At 34.9% G+C, this 21,443-nt stretch overlaps 1 protein-coding gene across 1 annotated transcript in view; it reads left to right on the top strand.

The window, feature by feature from the left end:
- The window catches only part of TECRL (trans-2,3-enoyl-CoA reductase like), an 88,701-nt gene that overhangs the window by 11,528 nt on the left and 55,730 nt on the right, over positions 1–21,443 (top strand). Inside the window, exon 2 of the mRNA XM_046655796.1 lies at positions 16,198–16,249. Coding sequence (XP_046511752.1) covers positions 16,198–16,249 — 52 coding nt within the window. The remainder of the gene's footprint in view (positions 1–16,197; positions 16,250–21,443) is intronic.

The raw sequence follows: 21,443 nt of genomic DNA on the forward strand, positions 1-21,443 counted from the left end.
TTACTGTTATATGATTTTTTAAAAATCAAACTGTAATTAGCGATTTCTTTTGGCAAACATTTGGTGAATTACTGGCTGTCTGAGTCCTTTATTTGTCAATACTGGTCTGTGCGCCACTGAAAATTGATGTATTATCTTCTTTTCATAAATTTCATTTAATAAAATTCTGTTATAATCTGAATTTAATTTAATCAGGACTTTAACACAGAATCCTGAGGCAATCTTTCAGATGATATGCTACTCTTTTTTTACAGATGGGAAAATTTCAAAAATCTGTCATTCTAAAATTTCTGAGAAATCACCTGTACGTTAAGAGCTATTTTATGTAGAGTTCTTTTAACTCTTGATATGGTAAGAAAAACATAAACAGCAGAAACAGCTACAACCCTGAGCAGCTGATTGCTAAAATCAAATCTGCTTCATTTCAAAGTGGGAAGAAAAAATGAAATAGGTTTTTTTATAATTATAAAAAATAGATCCAGAAATTTTCTTATTCACTTTTACTTTTCAATCAGCATTTCTGGCATTGTATACACATGATCTTTTCTTAGGCCTTTGTTGGTAATAGAATCCTTCTAATGTAAGTTATTGGTCCATGTATGTCATAGCTTAAGTATGTAAGTACAATTTGGCTAGAATAACTAATTTTCAAACTAACTGTTCTTGACACTATCCTGTGCTATACTAGAGAAAAATCTGGAGTCCAAGTTTAGCTTTGTTTCCCTACACAAAAACACCCATTTCCCTTCTGTCTGATTAGATGTTTTCTAATTTCTCGCACCACTCGCCATCTCGTCGGTCCTAAAAGGAGGGGCCAATGTGTGGAGTTCTATAACACATAATGTATCTGTGATAGAATGTGCAAGTTTTTTCAGGTCTGCCCATGCTATTGCCTCACAGTTACTCATTTGGGAGGTTGAAAAGGCCAAGACTCAGTAGGTGATTGCAAGAGGTCAAAGTGTCCCATCAGTAGAGAATTCACCTGTGGAGCTAATTCTTTAGTCAGTTAGTGGAGAAAGTCTCACCTTAGATAGTTCATCAAGCTGCTGGCTTTCCAGAATCTCGTTCTGTTTGTACTACATCCAATCAATCAATAAATCATTTTATTCTAGACTCAGTATATCTCTGCACTGAACTATTACCATCCTAGTTTAAAGCACCATCACTTCTAACATACCAACTGATCTACGAGCCTTCCCTGAACACCCACAGTATATGTAGCAAAACAGAATAAACATACTATAGTTCCTCTCAGATGTAGGTACAAGCACATATAAGTTCCACAATATCACCAGGTGAAATAGAATTCAAAATTTGTTATTACAGGTGAAATGGTTTTGTTATTGCATTATCATTTTAATTGTTACCTGCAGTCTGTTCAATTTACAGAAGCCTGACTGATTCTTTTAAAACCTGAACTATATCATGTCACTCCTCTGATCAAAACCCTCCAAAAGCTATACACCTTACTCAGGAGAAAATCCTAGCTTCTCTTCCACATTCTAAAAGTTTATGTGTTATTTCCACACCCTCATCGCTCTGGTCATGTCTTTAACCCCTCTGTCTCCAACTCGCTCTGCTCCAAGCACACTGGCCTGCTTGCTGTTTCCCAGACACTCTTGATGTGGTGATCCCTCAGGGTCTCCATCCCTGATGGTACTTCTGTCTAGAAGAATCTTCTTCAAGATATCTGCATAGTTAGGTCCCTAGCTGAGGCCTGTGCTCATATATCTTTACCTTCCTATCAGAATCATACTTCTCTCCATCATTCTGATCTCTTCCTTCCTTTATATTTTCTTCTTTGAACTTACCCTCAGATATATAATATATATATTTCTTTATTGTCTGTCTCATTTCTTCTAGAATATCAATTCAGTGTGTGCTTTAGTATTTTAGAAAGTGGGATTCAGGTAGAAGACTGCTCGTATTTAACTCAGCTCTGCTGCCTATTGTCTGTGTGACAGAGTACAGATCCCAACAGCTAAGCGCATCAGTTTCCACGTTGTCAGCTGGGGATGATAACAATACTTAACTCTGGGTTGTTGGGAGTATTAAACGAATTAACTGTTTAGAAGAGCACTTGGTACATAGAAGACATTATATAAGTGCTGGCTATTATTTTAAAACAGAGTAAAATTTTGTGCATGCGCGTGTGTGTGTGTTCCCACTCCTTTATGCATAGTACATAGAAAAGTTGCTGGTGCATAGTTGGAGCTCACTTAATATTTTTGAATCAAACAACAAACTCTCATACTTATTTATCATATCATATTTGTTTAGCTTGGATCCTTTACGTAATGATTGATTTGTATTTTATTACAATGATCAAGTTTGTGTTAAGATCTAAGATATAATGCTTGGAATAGATATTATGAGCAGCAAGACATATCCAGACAGTGAAGACTTTGTAAACATTTTTTATCCATTTAGTTAACACCAGCTGTGTACCTTTAGAGAGACATTTATATTTCATGGATGCAATTTCCTCTTTTAAACAGGCTCACTGATACGTACTTCATAAGATTGTTTATAATGGTCAAGTGACTCTTTGTATAGATTCTAAAGTATTTCCTGCTATATGGTAAATACTCAACAAATTTTTCCTCTACCTCCCATCTCCCCTTTTTTCTCCCTCCCACTATATGATGTAGCTTGGCTGTTGTATAAGGTTTGAACCAGGCTATTTGAGTTCAAAGTCCATCCTTGTAGCTTATTGGCTGTGTGACTTGGGTAAATTACTTAAGCAGGCTGAGTCAGAGTTTTCTCTTCCATAAAATGAAGATAATAATATATCTTCAGTATGGTGTGTGAATTAAATTATTTAGTAAAGGTAAAGCTCTTGGAATAGTGCTGGACTCTTAAGCACTCAGTGATGTTAGTTATGACTGCTAGCATTATTCTTAATGGTATCCAATGCTATTTCTATATCATGTATTAACTTAAAATAAAAATGAGACAAATAACTTAATTAAAACGTAAAACCAGCTAGCAAACTCATTTTAGTGATGAAAAATTCTAGTCCATATCAAAGTAATAGATGATAGTATATAGTATATATCAAGCATTGAAACTGATCGAATTTACAGGATATAGTAACATTTAATTTCTTTAGAGGTCCATAGTAGTTATATTAGCACACTTTATGTTCAGAAGAGCAGAGGAGGAACTCCTTATCTGTGTCATGTTTTTATCTCTGTTTCCTGTCACATTTATTGATAACACTTTTTTTCCATTTAAAACTGTCTTAATTGGGACTATCAACTCTATGGTTACCTTTTCTGCATTTAAGGCTGTGAGATGAATGCACTCTGGACACTTATGTCCTGCACAACTACTAGAGATTAATTTTTCTACTTTTGAAAGAGATCAATAAAAGTTATTTAAAAATGTTACTAGCATAACAATGAGGAGAATGATGCTGTTATCATGCCTGTTTGTTACCATTTCTAAACCACGAGGAACAGAGGCTAGGCTACCTGCCACATGCGGGGGGGAAGGAGGTTTGATTATTATTTGCATTCATTTTATGGAGACTGTACTTAGCAAGTGACATTGGTGTTGGAGGTAACTTTATAATTCATGCAACAAAATAGTTGATCTTACGTTTATTTAACATCTGATGAGCTGTCCATTTTTATTTCTCTCATGTGCCCAGGAAACTAATGTCCTTATCAAGGGTGGAAAGCCTATATCTTGTGTGAAGGAGAGAAACTGAATTATATTTTATATCCTATCCCCTCACCCTGAAGGAACCTAAATTTTCCAATTGCTATATATATATGTAATAATGTTTGAAATATATAGTATATGCAACATTATATCTATATATTTATATCTGTGTCTATATCTGTCAAGAAAGCAAAATAACATGCATGGTATATTCTTACTAAAGATGCAGAGAAAAGATGGGACTAGTGCCTGGCTTTATGGTCTTCTAGAATATTCTAGATAATAAAATAAAATTTTAAACGTTTTGGAGACTCTGAATTTATGAGCCTTAAAATCATTGTTGGTTCCCCAAACATCCATGGGCTGGAGGTGGGCTCTAGGAGAGCAGATAGCTTGTCTTTTAGCTCATAGACCTCTGGGTTAAATAGATACAAAATACCTCACGTCATTCAGTGAACTTGGATTTTGAGACTGATATCATGACTGTTAGGAATTTTGCTTCCATGAAGACACAATGTGTGTATTTTGAAAATGTAAAAGGCAAAGGACCAAATATTTGATGATCAGAAAGGTAGACTCTGGTAAATATTAGCGTTGTTTATTAAGGGGTTTTTGCTGGCTTTCACACAGAAACAGGGTAGTATTAAACTTGCCTACTTGTCTGAAGTAACTAGTTTTGTGCTGTGAAATATGGGTGAAAGGCATGAATTTATTTCCTGAGGGGAGCTGTAAGAACCGAATCTAATTTCACCACATTTTTTTTTTTTTTTTAACTTCTGCCTTGGAAACAAGAAATGTTCCAAATGATGTCTGCTTTGTGAATATGGGTCCTAGAGTGAGGAAAATGCAAAGCAGATCCTCCAGCCAATCTGATATATGTGTAATATGTGTGAAAAATAAGCTTGTATTGTTTTAAACTACTGAATTCTGCAGCAAAGCCTAGACTATTCTGACAGGTGCATTCAATGAAACTTGAATTAAAGATGAGTTTCATGATTTGGCAATTCATTATTAAAGATCCTTTCATCATTAGAAAAATTTATAACAGAGAGAGAGGGAGAACAGTTTTCTATATCATTGTCAAATTTTTCCTCTTAAATCTTCACATACATATCAACGTCATATGTCTTTCATTTAAAACTGTAAGGCAGGGCTAAATCAAACTAAAAAGCTTCTGTACAGCAAAGGAAACCATCAACACAACAAAAAGGCAATTTTTGGAATGAGAGAAAATACTTGCAAGCCACATATCCGATAAGGGGTTAATATCCAAAATATACCAGGAACACATACAACTCAATAGCAAAAAAATAAATAGCTCACTTAAAAATGGGCAAAGGACCTGAAGCTGGCCTGGTTGCATAGCAGTGAAGTTTGTGCACTCTGCTTCGGTGGCCCAGAGTTTGCAGGTTCAGATCCTGGCCTCAGACCTACATGCTCCTTATCAAGCCATGCTGTATATGTAGGCATCCTACATATAAAGTGGAGGAAGATGGGCACAGATGTTAGCTCAGGACCTATATTCCTCAAAAAAAAAAAAGTGGGCAAAGGACCTAAATAGACACTTTTTCAAAGACACAAAAATGGCTGATAGGCATATGAAAGCATTCTCAATGTCACTAATCATCAGGTAAATGCAAATCAAAACCACAATGAGATACAACCTCACACTTTCTGGATGATTATTATCAAAAAGACAAGAGATGATAAATGCTGGCAAGGACGTGGAGAAAATGGAACCTTTACAAACTGCTGGTGGGAATGTAAATTGGTACAGCCACTATGGAAAACAGTATAGAAATTCTCCAAGAAAATCAAAACAAGAACTGCAAAGAATAGATCCAGCAATCCCACTTCTGGGTATGTATCCAAATGAAGCAAAGTCATTGTCTCAAACAGATGTCTGACTCCCATGTTCACAGCAGCATTATTCACAGGAAACAAGATATGGAAACAACTGAAGTGTCTGTTGAATGGATGAAAAAATGTGGTATATATACAATGGAATATTATTCAGCCTTGAAAATGAATGAAATTTTGTCATTTGCAACAATATTGATGAACGTGGAGGGCATTATGCTAAGTGAAATAAGTCAGACAGAGACAAATACTTCATGGTGTCACTTATATAGAGAACCAAAAAAAAGTTGGACTCTTAGAGAGTAGAAAAGTGGTTCCCAGGGACTGGGGATTAGGGAAAATGAGAGGTTGGTAAAAGAGTAAAAACTTTCAGTTATAAGATGAGTAGGGTCAAAGGATCTTTTGCATAACATGTTAACTATAGCTGATAGCACTGCATTATATAATTGAAATGTACTGAAAGAGTAGATCTTAAATGTTCTCACCAAAAACAAAAAAAAGCAAATATGTGAGATAATGAATATGTTAATTAACTCCATAAGGGGAATTCTTTCACAACGTATGTGTATATCAAGTCATCACATTGTACACTTTAAATGTCTTACCAATTTATTTGACAATTATACTTCAACAAAGCAGAAAAAAGAATAAAAATAATTTTAAAATAATTTAACAAACACAGACAAAAAACTGTAAGACAGATTTATAAAATATTTCATTATTCATATAAGGTAATTCAATAAATTGACTATATTGGGTACTCAATCTATCCACTGGATGTTAATCTCTTCCATGATTTTTTTTTTTTTTTGAGGAAGATTAGCCCTGAGCTAACATCTGCCACCAATCCTCCTCTTTTTTGCTGAGGAAGATTGGCCCTGATCTAACATCTGTGCTCATCTTCCTCTACTTTATATGTGGGAAACCTCCCACAGCATGCCTTGACAAGTGGTGTGTAGGTCTGCACCCAGGATCTGAACTGGCAAACCCCAGTCCACCGAAGCAGAATGTGAGAATTTAACCACTGCATCACTGGGCCTGTCCCTTTCAATGAATGTTTAATGATTGTATATACCAGAATTTCTAGTAGGTGATATTTAATAAAATAGGCAGCAGAAGTAGGCTGATTCTAAATATACAAGGTTGAATCAATAGGACTCTGAGATTTCTCAGATAATGAAATTGGGTTATCATGGTTGATATAAAGATTCTGGGTTAAAAAGCTGATTGAATATTGGTGTCATTAATGGAGTACAAGCAGTTCTTGGCTTAACACATACAGCATTCAGTTCTGACCATTTAAATTTGTGATCGTTGGGAGATCTATGCAGACATGTTAAATATCCAGTTGTATATGTAAGTTTGTGGCTATGAAAACAAATTGGTACTGGAGATATACATTTGAGAGTATGAAAAAAATATGGCATTCAAAAGCATGGGACTGCATGAGATTAGCTCTCTAGATAAACGATGACTTATTTTTACACAAGATCACCAAAGTGTTGCAATGTAGGTGTTGATGCTTCATGGCTCATTTAATCATCAAACATTTTTCAGAATTTCAGACACATTAAATAATAAAATTTTCATTGTCTTAAGATGAAAAATACTCAGAATCGGTTTAATTGTTGAGGATGAATTCTTCCGTGAACACGCAATACACACAGTGACATTTGGAAAGTAATGCAATCACTTTCAGTGGCTGGCACTGTGTAGCAACACTTATGAGGGCAGTGAGCCAATGGTGCAGAAATAATTGTAGCATCTATTTCTGTGGTTTGTTATCAAACAATTCATTAATAATATAAACTTTCTAAAGTTGATCTTCCTCTCTAATTCTTTTTGCTTGAAACTCATTTCACATTCCTTATATTCTAAAAACTGTAAATTAAATCTTGAAGTAGGTAAAAAGAGACGTATGACCATCACTTCAAAACTGAAGTGATTGCTGGTGTTTGGGATGCCATTTGAAATCTGTATCTATCAAGAGATTACAATATGAAGTCTCTTCAGGTCAATAGATTTAATTCAGTTATCTAAAATACACTCCTACTGTTTTTTCAACACAGATAATATACAATAAATAACAGTGCCTTTCAGGCTAGACTAAGTAATGGCTACAAATAATCAAGGATGTACAGTAAAAAAGGCCTAATTCCCACTTATATGGCATGCCCAATATGGATGAGCTGTGACTTTGCTTTGAGCTCTCCTTATTCTGGAACAAGGTTGATGAAACAGCTCTTGTCATTGTCATTGTCATTGTCGGTTTCCAAATCAAATGAACAGAGATGTGGTATTCCAGTCAGTTTGGGCTGCTGTAACAAAGTACCATGGACTGGGTAGCTTTCAAACAACAGAAATTTATTTCACACAGTTTTGGAGGCTGGATGTCCAAGATCAGAATGCCAGCATGGTCAAGTTCTGGTTAGGATCCACTTCTGAGTTGCAGACTGCCATCTTCTCATTGTATCTAGAGGGCTAAAGAGCTCTCTGGAGTCTCTTTCATAAGGATGTGAATTGCATCATGAGAGCTTCACCCTCATGACTTAATTACTTCTCAAAGACCTCTACCTCCTAGTATCATCACATTGAGGGTTAGGATTTCAACATATGAATTTTGAGAGACAAAAACATTCAGTCCATGACAGTTGGTGGAGCACACCCTGGCTCTTAAAGCTCCCTCTTGGAAATTAAACATGCTGCTTCCTCTCACATTTCACTGGTCAGTCAAGCAGTGTCATGCCTGAGTCCAACACGGTAGAGATATTCCCTCTGGGGTGCCTGCCAAGGGATGGACAACAAATATTTTGAACAATTATAAATCTACCAGAGTAAGCAAAGACTCTTTGAAACAAACTTATTTACTCCAAAATTTATGTGCTAAAGTTCATTCACTTTAATTGTACACAGAGCCCCAATTTCTCATTCAAATTCTATTAACTGATTTGCTTGGCTAGGACAATCTTAGCTACCTGGTTTCTAAGTCAGAAAGACAAGTGAGACCTATAGCAAGCAAAAGCAGGGACAAATCCAAGAAATAAGAGCCAGCACCTTCCGGTACATATACTCATCATGGTAGAAGTCAGTAACTCCCAGACGGATGTGTGAAAACTCAGAATGCTTTTTAAGACCTAAGGCTTGAAAAGGACACACTGCCATTTCTGTCCAAATTCCATTGTCCAAAGTCAGTTAAAGACCCGAAGTTCAACATAACCAGCATCAACTCCCAGAGAAGTGGAAATGAGGAATAGAGCAAATATTTGCTAAAATAATCTAATTTGCTCCAGATCTTCAGTTTCTAAGAACAATTTAATTCATCCTTCTCTTAGTATGACATTAAATATATTTTAGGGACAAGAGTATTCAGATTGGATGGATTAAAATATTTGATACCTAATGAGGAAGATAAAATCCTACTTTTTCAGAAAACTGGTTACCCATAATAACTCCTTTCCCAAGAGATACTGTGTATCTCAGAATGGGGATTTCCTGAGTCACCAGTGGAATAAACCTCAGTTTCTAAGATTTAATGCATAGTAAGTTTATGCGGGTTTCTTTGAAATTCACTGTAACTACATTGTGCATCTTTCAAAAGCAAATATTAAGTATATTGGATATTAACGTGAAATATCTATGTGAGTCATGAATAGTTTCAGATTTATCATAAAACCAAATATATGAAATGTTTTTCATGATAGCATGTTAATTTTATTTTTGTATATAGAATTTGGAATTTGAGTGTATTTTTTAAAGTTAGAGTTAATCGATATATCTCTTTAATATCATCAGTAGAAAAAAGGTAAACACATTAATTATACAACAGACTTAACATCTCAAGTGATTTACAATCTTGATGTAAATTTTTAAAAAGTAAACATCACCATCTGAATTTGTTTGTAATCTGTACAATGAAATGACTGAGCTATATGTTTCTTTTCCTTTCTAAATGATTGCTATTTTTAATACTTCTTTGCTACTTGATAGCCAGCTACCCAAATACTTAGTTTCAAACAAAGGCTATTTATTTATCTAATTATTCTGTTATTTGGTGATTTAGCTTACCACTGCTCAGCAGATCTTCTGCTGGGCTCACTCAAGTAATTGCGACCAGCTGCCAGGTAGCTGAGTGACTCTGAGCCAAGAGTGAGCTGGACGAAAGGGGGCAACAAGGCCATGTGTCTGTCATCACTTGGGAAGTTAACTCTGGCTCCTTTACTTGGGGCTGATCAAGGGTATTATCAGAAACAGTAGAAATACATGGCCTCCTGAGTCTTAGATTTGCAACTTACCCAGCTTCACTTTCAACACATACTTTTGATTAAAGCAAATCACCAGGCTAGCCTAAATTTAAGGTCTGGGGAAATAAACTCTACCTCTTGATGGGAGCATCTGCAAAATATTGTGGCTATTTTTGCAATCTCCACAATAGTATAGGATAAAGTACAGTTTTATTACTAATATATAATATACATACCTACATATACATAGATTGATAGATAACACTGTCAAATCAAAGTTACTTTACTATTCCTCCCAAGCCTGCTAATACTGAGCCCATGATTACTCATCACTTTCATTATTATTTTCACCGTATTTGAGCCTTTTTTCAAAATGTATGTTATGGTAATACTAATTAAAGGTATATATAAATGCTATCTTTCCCTTTTACAAGTGAAGACAAAGTGACTTTGGTAATATCCCTGTCATTGTCATTGCAAATCAATGAGTGGAAATCACTTGTGTTTTAATCAACAATTTTTTAACAGACTGTAAATCCATAGTTATTCTAAGAAAGACTTTTTATTCTGATCATCGCTAAGCAATTATATCACCTAAAATGGACCCTGAAATATTTTACACATTGTAATTAAGAAAACTCAAACTAGATTTAAAACATACTACATGGACATCTTTTTCCCTCCATTTTTATCTGTATTTACATTTTAATGAACTGCATTATTGATGAAGAATTTTTGTATTTATGGAAAAATCACCTTTTCCAAAGAAGTGAATATAAATTAACTTGGATTATGCATACATACTTAAGTCTTTTCCCTATGATCCTAAAGCTGAATGATTAATCAGTGGGTAATAGAATATCATTCATTTATCAACCGCTTTCTTCACATAGCAGTTAATTTTCATGTTATAATACTTGGGACTATTTGGAAAGGAAAATGACTGCCATTTAATCACTGGTGTTTTTAACAAATTTTTTTAAATGATTATTTATTAGTTTGCTCATAGGTAATATTCTTTTATTTAAAATGGTCCTTCAGTATTTATAGAGAAACCATTTCATTTAAATATGGCTTGGGCTTCCTTACTTAGGTAATATCATATTAAATGAAAACTTTCCTGAGTGTAAGGATTATTTTCTTGGCTTCACAAACTTGCAATAAGAAAGCAAGTAATCATAAATGTTAAGAAGTCTAAGAAGTAATCATAAATGTTAATTTCACCAGGCTCTATTTTATTCTTAAAAATATGCTTTTGGGGCTGGCCCCATGGCCAAGTGATTTAAGTTCCACATGCTCCACTTGAGTGGCCCAGGTTCACAGGTTCAGATCCTGGGTGCAGACCTGCAGCCATGCTGTGGAAGGATCCCACGTGCAAAGTGGAGGAAGATGGCACACATGTTAGCTCAGGGCGAAGGTGTTTCCTGGGCAGCCATTGCAGAAATGAGGGCTCCAGATAAGTATATAATCTCCTTTCTGGCAAGTCTCATCAATCTGTAGTGAGGCCACGGTGGGTGTGCAAGAACGGTGTGCCCCTGCTTATGTTCCCTGGGAGCTCCTCCTTAGCTTCTAGGTGTGAGGGAAACCCGAAGCCTCTCTCTCAGGCTGAAGCTCCAGGCTAAGTGAATAGGAAGACTGGGGTTCTGTGTCAGTCTGCTGTCTTTGAAGTGCCCTGGCAGGGTTGGTGGGGGGTGAAGTGGAGGTAGGGGTCCTGCCAAGAACTGTCTTTCCTATTGTTACAGACCTGTGGAGCTCATGTATGGCCAGTCAACCTTGGCCACCAGGGTCAGCGATCAAGGAGCATCCCCTCTGTGGATTATGCACACCCACTCGCTTTAGCAAGGCATCTGGAGAGTGTAGGGTATACAGTAAACTCACTGGCTTCAGGAAGGCAGCAAGAAAATGTCCTGACTGCGCCCACCCATGGGCTTCAGCAATGCAGTGCCTTCTTTGTGCAGTGGCTGTAGACTGGGAGTGGGAGAATGCCATGACTACTTGCACTTGCCAACCCCAGTTGGGGATTGGGGGAGTTTCACTACTGACAGGCTTGCAGTCTTTAGCTAGGGAATCGGAGAAAGCCTAACCATTCATGCTTCAGGCCCTCACCAGGAAGTGGAGGAGTACTGCAACCACAGGCACTCTCTGGTTTCAGAAAGACAATGGGATAGTGAGATAGCGGTGGGACTGCTCACCCCTATCTGTCTTAGCTGGGAGGCGAGAAGGAGCCTGTCTGAGCCTGCCCATCTGTGCCAGTAGGCTAGACAGATAGTGCAACAATGGCATCCATCAGTGCCTTGGTTCCTGGGGAGCACCTCAGCAGTCCCCTGGCCCTCCAGCTGAGGCTCCTAGGTCAGTAAACGCATCCCCTTGACATACAGTCTCGGCACTTTTCAAACTGCTGCTTTTTCGCGGGGTCTTGGGTGAGCAAGACCACATATGAATGTCCTTTGAGTGAGGTATCTCAGTTTCTTAAAGCACTTGGAGTCCCTTGGATGTGAGCTTTGTTGTTTCTCTAAGCCAGATGTTTCGTGGGCTCATCTCTCTGGTGCAGATCCCAGAAGTCAGTGTGCCTGATGGGGGCCACAAACTCCTTGCTCCTTTGGGAGAAGCACCTGTCTGTGAGATTCCTCCTTATTGTATGTTGCAGTGCTGGTGGTGGGTTTTTTGCGAGGCCCTGTCTCTGCTTCTCCTACCCATCTCAATGTGGTCCTTTTATCTTATGTTGTGGAGAGCAGTTCATCTAGTTTTCAGATCTTTTTCAGAGAAAAATGATCAATTCCTAGGGAGCAGGTGAGTTCAGGATCTTCCTATGCCACTTTCTTGGAGCCTCTCCCACTTATCTATATTTTAGTTACAATCTAGAATAAATATATTCAACTCCATGTTCTATTTGCTAATGTAAAACCTTATAATGGAACTTCTGAGAGGTATTTTTTGCACTTTCCTGAAGTAGTCAATTTTAAAATATGATTCTCTAGGCTAGTGATCTTCCTTGTATCTCAGAAAACAGGAAGAAAAAGCTCTTGGCAGTTAGGAACCCTGCACTGAATATTTTGTATTTGTTCATGTGTGTGTGTGAATGTGTATTTTCGCACCTCTATATCTAATCATTTCTATCCAATTTGTCTTTTATTCTGTTTCTCTATCTTTACTGGTAAACAAAGTTTACTGAAAATTTTGGTTTGCACATTGTAATTACTCTGTCAAAGAAATTTCAAGTCTTGGTTGTTTTCTTTACCACTTAATTTTTATTTCTCTAAGTAGGATAAACAGTATTCTAGAGACATCTGTTCATTTCAAGGAATTCCTGAAAAAGTGACTTAAATGCAGTGTATAAAAGTAGCAATAGTACAAATTTTTTTTTGTGAAATATTGAAGTATTGTTGGATGCGGCAAATTGAAACAAATCCTAGATTTCACTTGAATGTAAAAAGCTTCTTCTAAGTCCATCAACTTAAATGTTGGATAAAATAGTAATAGTAAAACTATGATCAGTTGAAATTTAGAAGTAAATTTTTGGTTCAACCAATCAACACCATTTACCTTGCTTACTTAACATTTTAAAATTAATTTCCTCTGATGAGAAAGAAAGATTAATGAAGAGAATTTCAGGATTTCAGATGTAGGAATACTTATCTCTCCCATCTGCACAGTTAATTGTGATCCATAAAAGTGAATAAATTATAGTGATGACAATTTGTCCTTTTTAAGAGGTTGTAAAACTGGCTAAAAAGTAGAAGTTATTATGAATAAAATTCCTGATGAAGCTACAGAGACATCGATTTAGTAATCAGAAAGTCTTATATGCTCTGTTAATTATCATCTTTTCTTCTTTTTCTGCTCCGAGTACAACTAAAGGACCGGAAGAGTTGATCGAGCACAGTCTTGTGGCTAATTGAGCAACGCTGTTTGAATCATTTAATGGTTAATTATTTTTTTCTGTTGTATTTGACTAAAATTGCTCCAGAAAGGGCAGTTCTCAAAGATTTATTCAAAATAAGCACTTTTCTAACATTTGAAAGTCAAATGTAATTTTAAAAAGTAAAAAATAAATTAAAAACCTTGCTAGAAGCTTGTAATAACAACCGACTTCCGCAAGTAGGTTTGTTTCGGGAGAATATAATCTTAGTCTTGAAAGTTTGCAAATTCAGAGAGAAAAATACATATGTCAGATTAGAAGGTTGTCATGTAAACTATTCTAGTTTAAAGAAAAGCATACAGCTTTTCCACAGAAGTTAACTTGTGAAAGATTTTTCATATCAGATTAAGGAACTTCATTTGTTGTCACGTGACTTTGTACTCACAACTTTATTTTTGACTTCAACAAAAGTGACTTCAAACTTTCTAATATGCTATATTGTATGCATGTTGAAATAGAAATTGCAGTAACACTAGGTGATTGCCCTCAAGGACCTCATAGATTGTTGGAACAACCAGCATGTAGACGCAAGATAATATGCCTTCATAAATTGATAGCTGAGCACATAGCAAACCCTAACTGAGCAGTTATTGATCATGAGAATTATTTGTTTTTCCAAATTAGATGGTCCTTGAAATGACTAACTGACAGATATTTCTTACTCTAGAGAATAGCATGTGGATTTTAGGCATCCCGATTAGAGAAACCAACATATAAAACTGTTTTGTGATTAAGTAACAGTGAGATAAAACAATGAACACTGTTAAAACAAACCACTACATTTAAAAATGGAATTCAAATATCAGAGTTCAATAACCAAAATTAAAATGAAATATATGTTCAAGTTTATATATAGTACTTTCTCTAAAAACTGTTTTTAAAATATTTCTTAACATCTTTCAGAGAAGAGCGATGCTATGAAATAGTTGAAAATTTGATACTCACAGAACACTTTAGGATCCTTTTCTTATTAACAGCACTAATTCTCAATACAAATGGGAATTAGTATCATTCTTCAGTGCTTAAATCTGAGAACTTTCTTATTTAGTAAATCATATGTATATAGAAGAAACAAAAAAATGTTTGCTGAATGGCATAGCACACTTTTGGTTATAGTTCTATTAAGCAGGGAGTACCATATGGTAAAAAAAAGTATTCATTGTTATATTTTTAATATATAATAAAATTTTAAATATAATGTAATTATATTATATTTATTTATTATATTTATTATATATAATATCCTCCCGGATATTACCATATGTCATCCCTTTATGCACTTTTTTTTCCATTTCACCCTCTCAAAATAGCTATAAGAAGATTTTATTGCAGCAATAAAATAAAATAAAACATGTACACAATATTCTATCCATGTTTAGAAAAAGGAAATACATTTTTCTTGAGAGACCATGAAAATGTCTTTGGATGTAGACTTCGAAGGATTATCGAGTTTTTCATAAGCCTATGAAAGGGATCAGAAGTGGAGGGGAAATTCAGTTTGCAACTTTGATATGAACAAAGTCAAAAGGTCCAAATGTGTTGTGATGGCTTGAGGTGTTTGAGTAGAACTCTTGCCATCATGAATTTTCCAATTTCGATGAAGAAATATTTCTTTTATTCATTTTTCTAATATTAGAAGGGTTAATTTTAGCTGATCAGGAACAAATAATTTGTCTAACCATTATACACTTAGAAAATCCAAATTATATATCTAACATGCATTTTGAGGGAGCTGTAGTATTTTTGGTTGGGAGTTTTAATAACGTAACTAACTAGAGGGCTTTAGATAGGGACCGGCCAGGTAGCACAGCTGTTGAGTGCACACGTTCTGCTTGGGTGGCCTGGGGTTTGCTGGTTTGGATCCCAGGTGCGGACATGGGACCGTTTGGCGAGCCATGACATGGTAGGTGTCCCACATATAAAGTAGAGGAAGATGGGTACAGATGTTAGCTCAGGGCCAGTCTTCCTCAGCAAAAAAAAAAAAAAACAAAAAAAAACGAGGATTGACAGCAGTAAGCTCAGGGCTAATCTTCCTCTAAAAAAAATGATAGAGGGCTTAGATAGAATATTTTTTCTCATGATACTCTGAAGTAACATTTTCCTCTTTTGTCCACATAAATCAACCTCACTTACTCAGGCTCCTCTGCTATCCACTGTTTTACCTTCTATCTATCTTGTGAATTTACTCAAACTTTTAATTGATAGTCTCACCGGTTTGAAAACGAGAAATTGAATATTATGGGCAAAGAAAATTCAAAAATATATTTTAGAGGTAAAAGGTTGGGCAGACTCACGTAATAACACCATTATTGCTACCTATAAATATAAGATTTTAGAAAAAGATATATTGATGTAATGTTTCAATGTTGTTAAAGCAGTAGTGACTGAAAATTAAACTTTAAAGTTTATACTTTAAACATTAAATTACATTTTCTTCTGAAACAAACATATAGCAAACAACTAAACACCTTTTCCTCATAATTCTCTCTATTTTCTTTTCCTTTTCAGGTGACGCAAACATCTACTATTCATGATGTTAAACAAAAATTTCACAAAGCATGTAAGTTTTATATGTAATTTAGAATTTATATTATAGTCTTTTTGATCTTAAATTGGTTCACATTTATCTCTAAGAATAAGTCCAATATTATGATGGAAAGTGTGTATGGAACCGTATTTTTACATGGAATTGAGAAATAATATTATGCTAAATACTTCTTGCCCAGTATTTATACTGGTCAAATCTCTTCCACAAAGGAACTGTTTAAAACACATTGAAATTATGCTACTGAATTTTATCGATAGCTAGATTTACCTCATTGAGAGGTCTATTATCATTTTCTTGGAAATAGTTATATAAGGTTTGTTTAAAGTAGATTTTTATTTCTACAACTTTTCAGTAAAGTTTACCCACAACTTAAACATAGTGAAAATATCTATAATTACTAGAGATCATTTTTTATAGACTTTCATCTTATAGTAGTTTTAGACTCATAGTAACACTGAACAGAAAATACACAAAGTTTGTGTCCACCTCCATACCCCCACACATGCACAGCCTCCCCACAAACATTCCAAATCAGTGTGGTACGTTTATTACAATCCATTCACCTACAGTGGCACATTATTATTTCCCAAAGTCCACAGTTTACATAGAGTTCATCTTTGGCATTGTTACATTCTATGGGTGTTCATAGGGAGCATTTTCAATCATTTGGATTCGGTTGAACAATATTTCTTTTCTGAAAATATTTTTAAATCTCACAATTTAATACATTAAACTGTTTAATAATATCCAAGAGTAAGATAGTAGAACTGTCATAATTTTCATTATTTTTTTAGGGAAAAAATAGAACATTGACTGAATACTTTCTGTACATATGAAGTCAAGTGAGGCATAATGACTAATTAAATGAAGGTGGAAGACGTCGTGTCAGTTTTCAAAAAATAGTCTCATGAGGCAGACACAAATGTATATCCAAAGAATATAAAAAATAAAACCCAAATAGTCAATATATCTAAAATTTATAAACATTTATGGGAAAAGATCTTTTTCAAATTTTTAATAGGAACAGATAGCATAAAGAGGATGGGATAGAATTATTTGAAATATGCTTAACCAGTTAAACATCCTTGAGGAAGGTGAGTTCAAATATTTTACCATAAAGACATGTAGGATGTGGATATGCAGACAGGAACCAGAAAAGGATGACAGTAAGGAAAAAAGAACAAAACAAGAGAAGTGCTGAGACCTGTCATGGATTAATTCTCCAATGTTTAGCATGATAATCTAGTTCTCTGTATATTTATGCCAATATTTTCTAAACTATTGAAATTTTTCAATCTCCAAATTTGTATCATCGCACATAGTCTATGTGAATCCTGTTACCCTGGTTATTTACCCAAGTATTTCCAGTTTATTTTCATTCTGCAGGCATTTGTTTTGAGTTAATTCGCATTTTCATATGAAATATGGACCTCGGTAAACTAGTAATTGAATTGCCATCTTTGGGAAGACTTAGACCAATTTTATCCTATAAAGTAGTTTCAGAAAGTTTGGATTGTAGTAATAAGTGAGAAGACATTTGAAAATGACTTTTCCTTTACTATAAAGTAGAAAGATGAAAGAAAATGATTGCATTTAAATTAATAATGACAATATAATAAATATAGTATTTCTATTATTGTCTGGAAATGTGGAAATGAATCAAAGGCTATGTATGGGTAGAAAGAATGTGCAGTCACCTAGATGTGTGCTTCTATGATTGCTTTTATGATAGTTTGTGTTATATATAGACATACATAACGATTCCTCGGAATCTTAAAATTATAGAGCCCAAAGTTCTGTGTTAATGTGGTCCAGAGCCTATTTCTAGTAATTTTGAAAGTGAAATTAAGTAGCTTGTGGAAAATCTTAGAAATGTCCAGTTTCAGAACTGGACTATTGAAAATATGAGAATAATAGGTTAGTTTTAATAGCTATATCAAGACTCAAGAATTTCTTGACAACTATTATTTTATTCACTTTCCTAAGCACGGTTCTAATTTTTAACAACTTTACATAAATTTGAACCTTTTCTACTTCTTAAAAATTACCTTTACTTTGAAAGTATATTCATCACTTAAAGAAAAATATTTAGGCAGTTTTGCACTTACTATACTATTTTTGAAAACCTAACTGGTCTTCAAGTTTTACATAGTATAGAAACACAAAAACATTTTTTGCTGCATTACATTACAAAGCAGTACCTAGAAGTCAATTAAATTGGACATTGTTTAACATATTTGCCAAATAGTAAAAGGCAACCGAAAAAACATTGCTAACATTAACAATATGTGACTGCATGTACAATGGTAAAAACTAAAAGTTATGTGTTGATTGCCTTAACATTTTATGTGTTTAGCATACTTTAAAACCAGATAACATTGAATACTTTAATCAATTTCATAAACCTATTCAAACAATAATAATCATACGCATATAACTACAATTGTTAGATTTTTCTACAAACTTACTTCTTTATTTTCTGACGCTATATCATGTTTTTATTATGACATTTCTAATGCTGTTTGTTTTCAGGCCCTGGAGTTAAAATAGGAATTGTTAATCTTGTAAAGGAAAAAAAACCTCTTATCAGAAGACCAGTTTTCCTGAGGGGACAATTCTCCTTACAAATCTTTTATCTCTATGCTTTGTTCTCTTAGGTGTTCGGACTGATCTTGATTTCTTGTCTCCCTACTATTTCTCTGACTCGTGTCAGCTTTACATTTTTCTTAGTTCTATTTTAGAACTCTCTTTACTGTGATTTTTCTTGTCATGTACACTGACTATCTTGTGTCCTCCCAAGGTTCATAATTTTTTGGTTCTGCTCTGTCTTAAGAGGTATCTGATAGATTACCCTGGTAACACCACAGCAATCAGACTGGCGAAGAGGCAGAAAGAGGAGGAAACTGCAATTACAGTGTTAGTTGTTAAGGTAAAGGGGAAAGAAAGAGCAATGGTTTTCATGAAAAGAGATATCTATAAAACTATAAATTATATATACACACCCACACACACAAATACTTCCGCCTATTTCTCCTCTTCTCATTTAATGTACCAAAATGCACGGCATGGCCTCAGCTACAATATCTCCATCCATTTATTCATTAATATTTGTTATTACTTTTCTTGCTCATTATATTAAAGTCGTTCTTGGAGAGCTTCTGATGTCTTCACACTCATGTCTCTATATATCACTCTCATCTTCTCACAAAGCTGGCACAGAGGAATTCAACCTTCTTGTCAAAACCAAGCTGAAAAATTAAGCATTATACAAATCCAGGAAACATCTGACTAAAACTATGAGAATATTTTCTAAGATTTCAAGAGACTTTTTTTTAAAAATTTCACGTATGTATACTACTACATATTCCAGCGGAGGAGCATTATCCATTTCATGTTATTCAATTTAACAACTATTCTTTATTTTAAAGGTAATTTATCCCTCTCTTGGGATACAATAATTTATTAGAATAATAATTGTTATATTTTTGGAAAATAAGAGAACTTACAAAGAGTGACAGCCAACTGTGTATATACTAACTTAAATCTGTAATGATATATTCTATTTTGTGGATTTAATTAATCTATAATCAAAATGTTTGCCAGAACAAATGTTAGTTCAGGGCCAATCTTCCTCACCAAAAAAACAAAGAAGAAGTTTGCCAGAATAACAGATAAATTCCAGTGAAAAAATTTTGCCTGAATGTTAAAAGTTTCATTATGCTTTATTATACTCAAAATTCTTTAAATTCCTATAGTCTGGACCTCCATAGAAGAGGGATGGATGCAATAGTTTGCACTGATGAAATAGAAGATAAATTAATTTAAAGAATTCTCAAAGCAAAATTCCAATGAATATACTCTTTAGAAACTGTGTCATTACTTGTCACAAGTCAAGGAATCTCTAACCAAAATTAGAAACTACCATTGTTGTAGAGTTGTATAAGGGTAGTATTTCTTCTAAGTAGTTAAAAAAAAGAACACCTTTTTTCTATTTTTTTAAAACTTCTTTTGGTTTTGTAGTTAAAGGTGGTTTGCAATCACGAGATAAGGTGCCCTGAACAGCGTTTTTAACATCATACATAAACTCTAAAAAGAAACTAGCCACCACCCAGTAATTATGAATGATCACTTCTATGAATATCGAATGGAGATAAATATTATAATTATAATTATAATCAGTTATAAAATTAAGTTTGATATAAAATCCAACCCAGAAGCTCTCTGAAGCCATCCTTTTGAGTTTTTATGGAGGCTTCATTACATAGGCATGATTGATTAAATCATTGGCCGTTGGCAACGGACCCGACCCCTAGCCTCTCTCTCCACCCCTGAGGCCAGAGACTGCTGGTGGGACTGAAAGTTCCAACCCTCTAACTGTATGGTTGGTTCTCCTGGCACCCAGGCCTCATCCTTAGGTAGGTTCCAAAAGTCTCCTCATTAACATCACAAAAGACACCTTTATAGCTCTTGTCACTTAGGAAATTCCAAGGGTTTTAGGAGCTGTGTCCAAGTAGTACAAAAGGTGTGAGCAAATACAGAGGAATGGGTAGGAATGTTCTGCCTAAGCGAATTTAAACTTAATGCACAATTTTTTTAAAGTGATTCAAATGTCCAAGAAAAAAAGAATAAAAATAATGCTATAATCATTGGCAGAAAATATGAAATTTCATAAAGAAAGACTCACTTGAAGGAGGAAGATAGATGTTAAGTATCAAGGGACAATTATGTGGAGATAAATCTTCTAAGTTTTGGAAATGGATTCTCCAATAAAATGAATTTCTTGGGGCCGGCTCCATGGTGCAGCAGTTAAGTACACACTTTCCGCTTTGGTGGCCTGGGGTTCCCTGGTCCAGATCCCAGGGACAGGCATGGCACTGCTTGGCAAGCCATGCTGTGGCAGGTGTCCCACATATAAAGTAGAGGAAGGTGGGCACAGATGTTAGCCCAGGGCCAGTCTTCCTCAGCAAAAAGAGGTTTGGAAGCAGATGTTAGCTCAGGGGTAATCTTCCTCAAAATAAAAAAATAAAAAATAAATAAATAAGTTTCTCCAGCCCAATAATACCACCATGAAATTAGAATGATATTCTACGGAATTTTTCTACTCACAGATTTTGTATGGACTAGTAACATATTTCTCAAAATTGGTAAAGTGGGGGCCTGAAATTGGCCACCCCCAGATACGTCTCTTTGGCATGATGATTATTTG

Source organism: Equus quagga, chromosome 3, assembly GCF_021613505.1.
Source record: "Equus quagga isolate Etosha38 chromosome 3, UCLA_HA_Equagga_1.0, whole genome shotgun sequence".
In the NCBI taxonomy this organism is placed as follows: Eukaryota; Metazoa; Chordata; class Mammalia; order Perissodactyla; family Equidae; genus Equus; species Equus quagga.